The 14,058-nt window shown below is 53.4% G+C and overlaps 3 protein-coding genes across 3 annotated transcripts; 2 read left to right on the top strand and 1 right to left on the bottom strand.

The window, feature by feature from the left end:
• Nucleotides 1–2,980: 2,980 nt before the first annotated feature.
• On the top strand, nucleotides 2,981–4,346 carry GCG54_00007911 (uncharacterized protein; the record flags this gene model as incomplete). Its single annotated transcript, XM_045407886.1, has 2 exons — nucleotides 2,981–4,208; nucleotides 4,267–4,346. The coding sequence occupies 2 exons, from the start codon at nucleotides 2,981–2,983 to the stop codon at nucleotides 4,344–4,346; spliced, it is 1,308 nt and encodes a 435-aa protein (XP_045263275.1).
• A 3,553-nt stretch (nucleotides 4,347–7,899) lies between these two features.
• GCG54_00007910 (TBC1 domain family member 5) lies at nucleotides 7,900–10,420 on the bottom strand (the record flags this gene model as incomplete). Its single annotated transcript, XM_045407885.1, has 6 exons — nucleotides 7,900–9,155; nucleotides 9,203–9,345; nucleotides 9,398–9,930; nucleotides 9,987–10,067; nucleotides 10,275–10,332; nucleotides 10,398–10,420. The coding sequence occupies 6 exons, from the start codon at nucleotides 10,418–10,420 to the stop codon at nucleotides 7,900–7,902; spliced, it is 2,094 nt and encodes a 697-aa protein (XP_045263274.1).
• Nucleotides 10,421–10,908: 488 nt separating this feature from the next.
• GCG54_00007909 (Adenylosuccinate lyase) lies at nucleotides 10,909–13,707 on the top strand (the record flags this gene model as incomplete). The annotated part of the gene is made up of 15 exons (XM_045407884.1): nucleotides 10,909–11,016; nucleotides 11,072–11,215; nucleotides 11,265–11,271; nucleotides 11,331–11,396; nucleotides 11,451–11,565; nucleotides 11,620–11,741; nucleotides 11,792–11,832; nucleotides 11,880–12,184; nucleotides 12,240–12,280; nucleotides 12,401–12,420; nucleotides 12,530–12,604; nucleotides 12,654–12,707; nucleotides 12,756–12,812; nucleotides 12,862–12,922; nucleotides 13,388–13,707. The coding sequence occupies 15 exons, from the start codon at nucleotides 10,909–10,911 to the stop codon at nucleotides 13,705–13,707; spliced, it is 1,536 nt and encodes a 511-aa protein (XP_045263273.1).
• Between the last annotated feature and the right edge of the window lie 351 nt (nucleotides 13,708–14,058).

Here is a 14,058-nt window from a genome sequence, read left to right as displayed (position 1 = left end):
AGGCGCACAGGACGGGCGAATGTGGACAGGTTTGGATGCACTGCACTGTACCACAAGAAGACCGTTACATGCTATCCGTATGTATGCTTCTTGTGTGGTGTGGGGAGTCCGGGTCGGGACCCCCAGCAAGACGTGTTCCGCCATCCGCCGCCCATCTGGCCATCGAAATCTGTGGCGGCGACGCTTTCTTATTCCAGCGTCTCGAATCATGATGAAGATCCAGATGCGCTCATGGCGACCTTGCGCAAATTACGCTACAACAAAGTCAGCCAAGGGACACCCCTCCCCCCCTGGTCATGGTTGACCTAAGCGTACCCAACCTTGCCAACGCTGCCAAAACTGGGTGTTGAAGAGGTGGAAGGAACCTGGGAACTTCAGCAGCAGCTTGCCGTGTGCGCCTTGCCCACCCTCGTCGGGCGGTCCCCGCAAGAATCGAACGGACGAGCTCGAGGCCAGACTGGACGGCGGCCCCACAAACCGTGTTCCCAGACCCTTGACGGGCGGCGGTAAGGCGGCTGCAGTCGACGACTACCGCGTGGTGCTTTCCATCGGCCGCCATTCATCGATCCCTCCGTCAGCGGGACCGATGTGGTAGTGTGATTATCGCTCTCAAATCAGAAATGCATCTCAGACAGAAACCTGAGTTATTACGAAGGGGGATTCGCCTGCGAGATTGCAGCTTTGCAGGCTTGGTCGTCGTCGTGAGTGACTTCGGCGAATGGGTGTGTGGAGAGAGATCCGAGGAAGGAGGAGAGAGGAAAGCGAAGGGCAGGTGGCCGAATAGAATTGGCGTTCCATTCCGCAGCGCGATGCAGAATCACACCGACTCTCGACACCGGTAGCAGGCCACGCTGCAAACACATGGGAGTGAGTGAGTGTGTGTGTGTGTGTGTGTGTGGGATTCAAACGGATGTCATCGTATTGTACGGGTTGGATGGAGGACACGGTATGGACCGAATGAAACGGCAACGACAATAACAACAATAGGCGGCCCCAAGGCAAGCAAAATCGCCAGCCGCATTTTGTCATTTTGTGCAGAGCATGCTGGAGGCAGAGCCAGGGCCATGTCTGCTACTAGCACTCGCTTCCAGAAATCCGGGACAATACTCCAACCGATTATGACCCTCATCTTCGAGTCGCAGGTCAGGCTTGGGAGGCCCCAACAAGAGCCAATGACAAGATTATGTTGGTCCAACTGCTGATGAGGCTGGAGGTCGCACAAGGCAAAGCAAAGCACAGCGCGCCGCACTATGAACAGATGATATGCTTGCAGCTTGTGTCTGCGGTTCTGTCTTTCTGCTCTCCAACGACTGTCACTGTCACTGTCACTTTTACAGTTGCTCTGCTTCTCATCACACATTTCACACACTGGACGCTTGCTCGACCACTTCTTTCGGCTGGCGCCATCCCCACCAACCAATGGATACAACATGCTCCAAAGTGCACATTTTCGCTATCCACACCCCCTTTCACACCCGCGGCCCCGAATCGCCATGGAACAAAATCCAATGCAAAAAAATAAAATAAAAAAAAATGAAAAAAACACCCCCATCATCCGTTGTTCGTCTCTACTACGTCCGAAAGACAGTGGAACTCGCGACTTGGCCCCCCGGGCCAGTACTACCCTTCAAACTCTCACGCACCCAGCTGTGACGCGCAGCTCGATCTAAGACTAGCGCCCCCGGAGGAGGAGAATATCGACTGTGCAGCAGGTCCCGAATACCACCAACCTGCGGGCTGCGCGCAACGGCAGGACAGCGGACGCAACGCACCTTGTAGCAAGGTTGCCCACACACATGTTGGTGTAGGGAGAGGGTGGTGCACACAGCAGTACACGCTACCCGTCCTTTTTCATTAATAGTACCGCCTACTGCAGCTCCCCCGAAAGGTCCTCATCCCCCCCTCTCTATTGTATGGACATGCACCGTCATCTCGACTATTTGGTCCAAGGTCGACATGCGGATTAAGTCTCCCTTGCAAACCTGCAAAACCCCCACCTGCGCCCGCAAGTTCCTTCCCGCGGACCATTTCCCTCTTCTTTGATCCTCACACCTCCCCGTCTCACAATGCATGCCTGCCATCTCACACCCAATCCTCGTCATTCCCAAACAGGTCAGAGCCTTGTTTGCTACCCGCCTTCCATAGTCCCCGTAGCCTCCAAAACCCTTGCTCGTCCACTCATCAGGAGGGTGGCGTTCCAAAGGTATACCGATAGACACTGAACACGCATTACACAATTGGAAGAGGGGGGCCAGAGACCCAATTGCTCAAAGATGACGAACCGGGATCGTGTCCCGAGCGAGGTAGGCTCGGAGAGTAGGAGGCGGCGGCGGAGGAGGAGGAGGAGGGGCACACCACACCACACACCTTTCGGCCGCCAGCCAGAGAGAGACTCGACAGATTGGGCGACGTGCAGGATACATGCCATGGATCTACCCTTTGGCTGCGTCTGCACCGCAAGAAATAAGAAACGGCTTTTTCGCTGTCAAGAAGCCTCCTGGCGGAGCCCGATCTCCCTAGGCCCTTGCTTAGAGCTAATAGCCCATAAACCTTGCTCATCGTCTTCAACTCAAACACCCCCGGTCGTGTCGACTCGACCGACTACCAACCAAGCCGAACCAGGGTCCCTACTTATTTTTTCTTTCCCAGGCGTAGATTAAGTGAGTGAGAGAGAAAGCGGGAAGACCAGGGGCCCAGACGACACGACAGAAAAAGAAGACGTATAACCTAGAGACAACCCAGATCCATCGCGGACGGGTAGAAGTTGATAATCAGGGTCTGACCCGTTGTCGATGACTCGTCTCGTCTCTCCTTTCCCGATCATCAACATATCTCGCCCCCAAACTTCCTTCACCATTCTTCATCGATAAGATCTCCGCAGGAGCCAGGTCCTCATTGCCCTTCAGACCTCGTCGTCTTTGGATCAACTACCTCTTCGACACCTCACGCAACTTGATCATCATCATCAACATCAGGCAACATGTTTGTTGGCTTACAAGAACACCGGCACGGCATGGATAGGCTGCCTCCGCCAAGCAGTCTCACTCAAGCCCGCAACGACGACGTCCCCAGAGTCCTCCCCAGTCTCTCCTCCTCTTTCGGCTACGATGACAGAATGGATGTCGATGTCCGCTACGACCCGAAGCAGCAGCCCTCGTCAACGGGTCAGCGTCACGAAGTGGAAGTCGCAACCACACTTGCCTCCATGGCATCTTTCAATCTCAAGTCACCCACGCTCCCCTCACCCACACAAAGCTTCTCATCAGTAAAGTCAGAAGGTAGGGAAAGCCCTCTCACTCATGACAGGAACCGACGGCTCACGCGTCAAGTCTCAGATATGACGAGATCAACAAACTCTCAGTTCTCCTCGCCTGAACCAAGATCGCCAGACCTCCTTCCGTCGGTCTCCTCTCAGCTCTCCTTCACCTCCAAAGACGGCAGTTTCTCGTCCTCCTCGGCCAACGCCCAAATCACCCTCCCACGCCTCCGCGAACTCGACCTCCGCCTCCCGGACCCGGAATTCCCCCCTCAACCGCCAAACTCAGCAACCTTCATGACCCCCTTGACGGGTCCCCGTAGGACCTCCCTCGAGTCCATCAACTCCTTTCCAGAATCCCGCATCGACATCCCCAGCCCAACCGCCTACCGCATGCCCATCCCGCCTATGGCCTACCCAGACGCCCTCCCCTCCCCAACGACAAGCCAGCACCAGCACCACCGCCACCCCCTCTCGCCCCCCATCGTCGGTCGCCGCCTCACGAACCGCCTCCCCGTGACTCTCCGCACCGGCGGCTCCTCTCCCTCCCGCCGCCCCCGCCGCTCTCCCACCGGCTCCCGCTGCAACGTAAAATACACCATCCAGCAGGTCGACTTTATCGACTACTTCCGCGTCGACCACCACCTCTCCTGGAAGGAGGTCGAGGCCAAGTACGCCTCCGTCTTCCCCGAGGACGCTGCAAAGGGCCACAAGCGCGGGCCCCAGGGGCTTCAGGGCGTCTACTACCGCAAGAACAAGCAGATTCCCGCCACGGACCAGAACAACCTCTTCGTCTTCGACGAGGACGACAACCCGCGCACATTCCAGTGCGACGTCCGCGAGCAGGGCAAGAAGATGAACAACTCCATCGGCCTGCTCGCCATGCACCCCGAGCGCGCCATCACCTACTCCTGGGTCTCGGAGGAGCACAAGAGGCAGTACGAGAAAGTTGGTATGTTTACGTCGGCTACAATTACAAAACAGAGCATCTAAGCTAACATGAACTACAGGTCGAGCGAGACAAGCCCAGCTCGACGCCGCAGAGCAACGCAAGAAGCGCAGGCGAGCCATCCAAAACAGCCGTCTCTAGCTTCTCCTCTCTGCGTACTACTTACTTCTTCTCTTCCTCCGTCACGAGATTTTGCTTCTTCTTTTTTTTTTCTCTTCTTGCGTTTTTACGACAGATATCCCAAGATTCCTTCCATTCTTGCCTTTTTCTCCTTTCTCCACAGCTTCACACAAAACTTTACACCCAGGGACACAATCAAAACACGTCACAAAAAAGGATACACAAAAATCAGGTCATTAGTGTGTAATCTCTAAAAGAACCGTCGTTTCCCTTTTCTTTTACCCCGCAAGCGAAATGCCAAAAGCACAAAAAGTAATAAAAAACAACACTGTGGTCGTGTACGATGATGAAGAATCAAGGGGCGTTTGCTTTCCATCTTCTCTTCGACTCTGTCTCCCCGGAAGAAAGGGATACAAGTTACAACGTTTTTCTGGAGCGCAAGGGTATGTGGGCTGGCATATCTACAGGTCGCCCACTGAGACCCGGTTTGCCTCTCTCTTTTTTGTCTTTTATTGGGATGCCGAGACGACGAGGACGGGACTCATGGGAATTCACGGTGGGAAATGAAATGAAAAAAACCGGAGTTGCTACATTTGGAAGGGGAGGCAGGTGTCATGGGCAAAACGAGATACCAGGCGCGCGTTGGGAGGCCCGGGGGAAGGGCCGTGGTCAGCTTGTCTGGCTTTTTATCTTGTTGTCTGCTTTCAAACATCATCAAAGGGGTCATAACCTTTTCTAAAGTCCCAAAAGGGTTCAACCTCAGGGATTATGATATACGAAGTGTGTTTTTCTGCATTCACGATGGTCTTGCTTTTCCCGCGGAGGAAGCGGAGGAGGTTGGGGGCGGGTTGGAAGCCCTGTCTGTACATGTCTCTTACGGGGTTGGCCATTGCTGCTGCCCTGGTTGTATATAGAATCCATCTTTCCCACCCCGGACAAGGGTAGGATAATAGTAGATTTAGACGAATACAGGGAGCGCCTCAAGATGCTCAATACTGAAAGACTCGAAACCGAACCAAGCGAACCTCCAGTCCTTGTGTGCACAGATAATCATTTGGGTCAGCTGAACAACTTTCCCTTTGTGATTTCCTGAAATGTAAGAGAGAACCCGCTGGGACTGGGGCTTTGATGGGAGTTGGGGGAGCAGATCATCATGCGGCTGCTTTGTCGTCGACGTCTGTGCCCCCCATTGTCATGGGCTTGGACAATAGGGCACTGAAACTGGGAGAGGACGTCTGGGATCAGGGGGTTTGGGGCCACGTTGGAAAGAAGATTATTTGGGGAATAGGAGGGAATAAAGCAGAACGGGGCGAGGCAAACACCTGTCTTTTGACGGCTGTCGTGTCTAGACCCCTGCATGCTGGGCGGAATCCCTCCCCCATCAGCAAGTTCGGTGCAGTACTACTGTGTGACCGCCTGGCGCAGGGCGTTCGGGCAGATATGAATAGCATCTTCTTCATACGGCCGTAGCATAGTGGTGGAGGGCCGTTGGGTGGCTTGGGGAGAGATATGTGTGTGGGATGAGTTGGCGATTGCTTGGTTTGGGGTGCAGGTTCGGACTTGATGGTGCCGGGGCGTGAAGCAGGACAGGTCTCTGGGAGATCAGGGCTGTGTGATGAGGCCGCGAGGCTTGGTCGGCATTGGATGATGCGGACAGCGCCTGTAGATGCACGGCGTTGGCGTTGGTGTTGGGGGAGGGAAGCTGACATGGCATTCTTCGGTCAGCAAGGGCGTGTGTTGGGCAAACTGGCGGCCGGAGGAGAAGACTAGAGATGAGAGTGGGCCATGTGTGGTGGCTTGTTTCCTCGACGCAGGAACATGGGCTTTCACCGGATGCCCTATTGTTGTCGAATATTCCAGGGGCACCACACTGGGGCAGGCAGGCTAACGAAGGGGTGTGATGCGGTGGTGATGAAGAGATGAAGAATCCTGACGATGATTGTCAGTGTGGGGATGCGAGGGTTGGTTCTCGTGTTTGCACCTAGTATGGTGTCCAAACGATGTTACGAACCAGACTGTCGGAACTGCCTGACCGTTGGTGGCGTCGGTTCAGAAGTGACAGACCGTTGAAAGCATGAAGGACTTGTACTGCCGGGGGCACCGAGGGGCGTGTGGCAGTTTGCAAGATGGCCAAAGCTGCTGAATTGTTTGTTTGTTTGCTTGCCTTCTCCAGCCAAGTAAATTGCTCTTGTTGAAATCGGGAGGCCATGTGACGCATCCTTGGGTATGGGTTTTCAGGGTGTTGGGGTGTGGTGCCACAGGCCAGACACAGACAGATAATGTGCCGTTGGATTGGCATGCGTCCTCTTCAAGGTGTGTACCGCAGGTTTGTCAAGCAGCACAGAGTCAACTTTGGGGTTGCCATGTCTGCTAGAGTCGGGACTCCGGGTCGAAGACGACGAACCCCTGGACAGGGTGTTTCCCGAGTGTCTTTGCTAAGTTGCAAGCAACCCCTGTAGTTGTAGAATTCAAATTGGGGTTGCATGGTTTGACGGATTCATGAAGAAGGGTGGATACGCTTGTTGTTGGTGACGATGAAGACGGATGGTTCTGCTGCGTGTTTGCTACCGTTGACAGGGTTGGGAGAGGTTGAATTTCTTTGGTCGTCTCCACTCGAGCAAGGGTTGTTGAGGAAGTGGTTGTTGGTTCCAGGTTGGTGATCCGGCCGCTTTGGACTGTGTGTTTTCCTTGATTAGCGTCAATGGCTTTGGCTCTCGCGTATGGTGGCGTTGCTGAATGCACGTTGGTGATTGTTGTCAAGCCCGCATGGAAGCATTCTCGAAGGATCAGTCGGCTTGACGATGTTGATGTCTTCAGCTGGCTTGTTGGAGTTGATGTGCGTGTGCGCCGTAGGACGAGGCGACACCGCCTCCGAGCCCGAGGACACGGAATCGTGGCAGTGGGCAGATCTTGTTGCTTTCGGTGTGCTGTGGAACGGGGCACGTAAGAGGCAATGCAGCTACTGTCCATTTAGATCTTGGTTGGGGGCCCAATTGATGAGATATGGATTGCCAGAGGTCCTTTGAGGCGAATGAGGTGAAGTGTGTCGGAATAGGGAGCACCAAGCGAGGTTTGCGCGCACAAATTGTCCACTGTTGGTTCCACGATGTGAAGCTGTCAGTAAACGGTGACGAATGTGGAACTCTGGACATTGGTGCATAGGTAGGTAGCCACAAGCAAAGTACCTTCCTGGCACCCGGCTCCAACAAGTTGACTCCTGCCTCAACATCGTCGATTGTCACTAGACAGGGGCAGGAAAGATCGGCCTGGTGCCCGTCGAAAGCCTGAGAGCGAGCCTGGCAAGAGGCCCCGGATGCTCAGGTAGCAGAGACAGGTGAAGCACAGTATCAATATTTGCGGCACAGCATCGATAGAACCTGCCATTTGTTCCAGCATAATGCATTAGAACCGTGGAGTAGAGAGACGATGATCATTACCCTAGCATTATGCTGTGTAGACTTCAAGCCTTCTAAGGAATAATGCAACGCGTCGTAACCTCATCATAACCATGCCGCTACAGCTTTCCATATTGACTTCGTAATCGTTATGTGACTCTAAACCTGCAATGTGTATTTCATGCAAAAGGGGACTTCGACTTGCCCATCGGCTGTAGTCCAAAAATATCGTCCGACTTGACCGGTTTGCTCTGGTCTTCTGACTCGGCCACGACCTCGCCAAAGAGAAATGCGTTGCGCTCTCTGCTGATATTCCCAGAAGGTCGCTTGCGGTGGTTGCCTCCTGAAGTAGCCTTTGGTAGCTGCGGCGGCGTTGCTGAGTGCGCCGACTGGTCCGGCTCGAGCATCCAAGAGAACGAAGACTGTGCGAGAGTTGACCGTGTTGGGATCGGCGGTTGAGGCCGCTGGACCTTCGGTGAGGGAGTTCCAGATGCCGGACTTGACACCGACACTGATGGCGCCTCCGATGGCTGGGTAGGAAGGCTGTCTTCGGTGATCTCCATTGCATCAGGCAGAATCGGTTGCGGATCCGAAGATTTCGGCTTCCCGTCTTCTTGAAGCGACAAAGTTGAAATGCCATTTGCGACGTTTTCAGGGGCGGGCATCCCACCGAGAACGGCGCTATCGTCTGGTCCGATGTCCATCGGGACCTCTTCTTTGTTATCCTCGGATGTCGGGCTTGCGATGCTCTCCAGATCCGGGACCTCGATAGTGGAATCCTCCAAGTACACCTTTACGAACTGGACCTTCGCGGCAGCGACTTCGACAAGCTCTAGAGTCTTAACCTTGTTATCCAGATCAGATGTAGCCAGAGATCTCAGACTAGAAACCGTCTCGTCTAGCATATTGGCCAATAGTCTATTTCTTCTCTCCAATGCGGCCACTGCCTGGGCCGCGGTCTCGTCATTGAGCAGCTGCCTCGCCACACGAGGCGAGTAGCGCACGTCGTTGAGGCCTTGCATGTTTCTTTTGATTTCGCCCATGGCATCCCGAACGGCCTGGTTAATGCCCAGCTTCTCGCTCCTTTCGAGCATGTTTTTGGCGGCACCTTGAAACAAAGCCTCCACGCCGCCTTGCTGTTGGATGAACCTGCCTGGGGACGGTATTGGGGAGTGCGCTCCCTTGTTGCGGTGCCTGAACGAGGAGAATGCCTGACCCATCGGCGTCGATGGCCGCGAGCTACCAGCCGATGGCGTCGGTGTTGAGCTCGGCATCTTCCCCGTGTATTTCAAGATAAGTGACGCGCCACCTGACATATTAAGATGCGTTCTGAGATACACTGCATCGTCCACGAATGTGTGTGGGCCATGGGGAGCTTCAGGGGCTGGGTATTTCAAGAGCAACTGTAAACAGACAGAATAGTCTGCTTCGAGCACTGGGAGGTGTTAATTGAGAAATCAGTGCAGATGTGAAAAGACTCACAACTCCAGCGGATCCTAATTAGCATAGCAACGCAAATCAGATCAATCAAGTTGAGCGACGGGTCGACGGCAAACATGGTATCCCAGAGTACGAGACACTGATCAAATGGGAATTCGCGCCCAAACAGAAGGCGGATCCAACGACTGAGACCTGTATTAGCAGGAATGACAAAAAGTTCTAGCCTGAAGCACTTACATAAGAAAGATCTGTGGCAGGATTTCAATATCTTTGAGATGGTTTGCCAGCTCAGGATCGACCTTTGCCAAGCAAACCTCGTGGATGTACTTGCTCTTCTCGACGATGGCCGAGGTTTCTGCCCGATCCTTGGAAGCGGATGCCAGTGCTGCTCTAGAAATGGAATCCTTAACTTCGTAAAACGCCTTCGCTTTCTCCATGATCTTTGAGAACATCGCAAAGGTGTCATGCTCAATGTAGGACGAATCAAGCACTGTGAGCATTGTCTCATCTGCCGTGACACCACTCGAAGAGACGCTTTCGCGGTCCAGCGTATCTTGGTTGACGACATAGGCAATGGGCGCAAAAAGCTCATGCATTCCCTGACGATAGCCACCGCTGTTCGGATGCAATTTGCAGTACACGAATAGCGCATCAATGATCATCGTTTGGATTCGTTCTTCGTGATAAAATGGCTCGTCTGGGAGGCGGCGAACGTCCTGCGCGATTTCTGCTCGAATAATCTCGTCCTGCCGGACGGTGTTCCAAGGGGACTGGGAGAGGAGGTGAGCATGTCGGCATGTGATAATAATCACGGCAGGATGCTGACCTTCGGATCATCGGTCAGAGGATCAACAGCCACTTTGGCAAGCTCTTCGGGATGCTTTATGAACTTCAAGAAATGATCGCGCTGCCGAGAGTAGTAATTACGGGATTCGGAAATGTGTTGTGCCCACTCTGCAACTTCTGCAGTCTGAAAAAGCAGGAAAGCCTGGGTGTGTGCGCTGGTCAGCTCGCAATGGCATGAGACGACGGGCTGCACTTAGTCCACACTGACCTTCCAGCAAACAGACCTGCAACCCGAGATACACGGACTCGATGAGCCATTGTATTTTACTGCGCGCTGTAAATCAGGCAGAATGCCTGCGTACTTCAAAGTCTCGGCCCATCGGGTCCTGTATATTGGATTAGTCGGTGAGGATGATGTCAGGGCTGTTGTGATGATGCGACGCGCACTCACTGGGTCTCATCGAGGGCTCTCATCGTGCACTGATTACCCCCTGAACCAGGAGTTCTGTTGACTACAAGAGATAAGAAGCGATGGGACGCACATCCCAGATCAAACTTCAGCACTCAAAGAGCTACAACGACAGGCTTCGACTGATGATGAAGGGGGATGTAGTTAGTTGGTCGATGGTGGCTGGAGAGGAACTAAACAAGAGTTGGCTGAAGCTTGGGCCAAGCCGATGTACCTTGATTCGTGCTTCCCAAGATGAGGTAAGAGGACCCGACCGGCAGGGGTCACCGGTCGGCTTGCTGAAGTGGGCTGCCGGGGCACTTGGGGTTTTCTGACCGCCTGCCCAAAACAGCACCGCGGGGTCAGTGTGGCAGATGGCGGGGTCACTTCACTGGTAACTCAGACAGCTTTTTTTCTTAACGGAAAACTTCGGGTTGACTCAAGTCTTCAACTTCGCCTTTTCACAAACTCATCTTCCAGCTCTCAAGCTCAGCCTCCACAAACTACAAAAAAGATGGGCTACGATACGTACGCAACTCCGCTCGACGGCAGATATGCCAGCCCCGAAATGAAAACGCTCTTCGGAGCGAGATCCAGACACTCCACCTGGCGCAAGTTGTGGGTGCGTAGCGGAATTGTCTCAAGTTACGGCGACTTCTGCTGACGAGGTATTCCAGCTTTTCCTTGCCCAAGCTGAGAAGGAGACTGGCGTTGAGGGCATCACAGACGAGGCATTGAAGCAGATGGAAGAGCATCTGACTGTCACGGACGAGGACTTCCAGGTCGCCGCCGTTGAGGAGAAGAGACGCCGCCACGATGTTGTATGTTATCCGAATGCCAAATCATCCGAGAGTTACTGACAATCCGTAGATGGCCCGTGAGTTCATCGGCTGACTTTTCTCCCAGTCTCATGACCACATTACTGACACGACTTAGACGTCCACGCATTTGGGCAAGTCGCTCCTGCGGCTGCCCCCATCATCCATTACGGAGCAACTTCATGTAAACATTCTCTCACATAGCTCTCTTGAAAAAATGGCTAACTAGATGAACTAGGCTATGTCACTGACAATGCCGAGTTGATTCTGATGAGAGATGCCATGGACTTGCTGCTGCCCAAGCTGGCCAAGGTGATCGACAACCTTTCTAAGTTTGCTGTTGAGCACAAGGAGTGAGAATACATCCATATCTCTCACCACTGGGGACTTTCTCTGATAATTCGCAGTCTCCCCACCCTGGGCTATACCCACTACCAGCCCGCCCAGCTGAGTGCGTTCACTTCCTCCCCTTGCACGCTTCAAGACAGGCTATTTTCAGATGCCGCTCAATCACTATTTGGGGGCGCATGTAAATCGTCAGCGTTGCTAAAAACCAAAAGGCTTACCATCATCTCTTAGTCACCGTTGGCCGTCGCGCTACTCAGTGGATTCAGGACCTGGTTAGTGCCTTACCAAAGTTAATTGCACGGTGCTGACAGAATTCCAGGCCAGGGACTTGAAGAACATTGAGACTCAGCGCAAGGAACTGCGTTTCCGTGGTGCGATGGGTACCACCGGCACTCAGGCTTCCTTCATGGAGGTCTACCACGGCGACGGAGAGAAGATCGACAAGCTGAATGAGCGCCTGTGCGAGTTGGCTGGCTTCGAAACAGGTGTCTACGACATCTCAGTCCAGACTTACAGCCGCAAGGTCGACTTGGATGTGTCCAACGCCATTGCTGGCCTCGGTGCCACCGCGATGCACATCACCAACGACCTGCGTCACCTCGCTACACAGAAGGAGATCGAGGAGTGAGTTATCAAGATGAAGTGATCCTATTGGACAGATTTCTCACCGTTCGACTAGGCCTTTCGAGAAGGACCAGATCGGATCAAGCGCCATGGCTTGTAAGTCTCACACCTCGTCCCCGGCCCAACCCGTTACAACAAAAAAAGAAAGAAAAAAACATATTCTTTCATTGTCTCAAAAGACCCTTGGTATCCGAACTGAAGCTGACTTGGACATAGACAAGAGAAACCCCATGAGAGTGCGTAGTTTATTTCATTTTCCTGGAATCGTCAGGCGACAATACTGAGCCTAAACCTCCCTCCTGCGCCCCCTTCTACATCACATCAATAGATACTAACGGATTTCAGAGCGAGCGCATTTGCTCCTTGGGAAGGAAACTTCGTTCATTGCCCGTAAACTTCGCGGATACTTTCGCGGATCAGGTAAGAATCGAAGCATCGCTGGACTACATATCTCTAACACACGGCGTAGTGGTTCGAACGTACCCTCGATGACTCTGCCATCAGGCGAATTGATATCCCGGAGGTTTGATCACTCACTCAGCTTTGAAACTCCTGGAACTAACAAATCCAGATGTTCCTCCTTGCCGACGCCATCCTTTTGGGACTGGACAACGTGACCTCTGGCTTGGTAAGTCTTCACTTTCTCCCATCTGGACAAATTATTCACAGAATCAAAGGTTGTCTACCCTAAGCGTATCCACGCCCGCGTGATGGACGAGCTTCCGTTCATGGCCACCGGTAAGTCTTTTCCTCACCCCATCACCTTTTGGACAGGAAAAATAGCCACACAGTCTTTTGAGGCCGTCACCTCTTATATTTAGCATGATCTCGCGATACGTCAGTGTGCACTTAGAGCTCGCTATATGAGTAGGATATGCGGGGGCCTCACTCGATTCTGAACGCCTCTGACAAGCCGCCTTAAGAAACATAAAGGTCCTGCTAAAACTAGTAGAATCAGGGCCATCAAAAGGTATAAGTTTGGTTCGGTTCAAATTGCTTTCCGCTGGAAACCGCTCTCGAAACAACACATTATCGGGAATGACGGCACTTCAAACGCCAATGAAGGATCAACCTCAACCCGGCCGACCCAAACGTATATCGTTCAATGGCCCTGATTGTACCAAAGCAGCTTCCATATTACGGCCACTTTTCCTGTCCATCGGGTCACCCAGGATCTGGGCGAGCGCTAACGTCCATCGTTAGAGAACATTATCATGAAGCTGGTGGCTAAGGGCGGCTCGCGCCAGGACGCACACGAGGAGATCCGTGTGCTGTCCCACCAGGCCAGCGACGTCGTCAAGAAGGAGGGAGGTGCCAACGACCTGATCGAGCGTATCCGGGCGACCCCGTACTTTGCGCCTGTCCACGCAGAGCTGGACAACATTCTGGACCCGGCCCTGTACACCGGACGCTCCGGAACCATCGTCGAGCGTTACGTGGGCCCGGGTGGTCCCATCCAGAAGGCCCTTGCCCCCTACGCTGACTACATCAACAAGTCTGGGACCGCGCAGCTCAGCGTGTAAGCTGTTGCGTCCTACGGGGGGCTTGATCTCCCATTAGATTGAACTGCCTTTGGAAAATTTGGGATATGGGGGGACTATGCTGAGGATGGTCCGCGGAAACAAAAAGGGAACCTGTATATTCCCATCAAAAAGTTGCTAGATCTTGCTCGAACACTCAAAACAAATGTTACGTCCGTCAATAGACTGTATCATGACATGCATGACTGATTGCTCCAGATTGCCAATCTTGGGGTCGTCTTATCAAACATGCGGCCTTCTCTTAGCATCGGTTTTCATCGAGGACTGGAGGAATTGTCCCCAACCAGCTGGCGCCTGAGACCGCATCATTGGGCGTACCTTGCAGTATATAGA

Source organism: Colletotrichum gloeosporioides (genome assembly GCF_011800055.1).
Source record: "Colletotrichum gloeosporioides strain Lc1 chromosome Unknown consensus_51, whole genome shotgun sequence".
In the NCBI taxonomy this organism is placed as follows: Eukaryota; Fungi; Ascomycota; class Sordariomycetes; order Glomerellales; family Glomerellaceae; genus Colletotrichum; species Colletotrichum gloeosporioides.
This window is presented reverse-complemented; position numbering and strand designations above follow the sequence as displayed.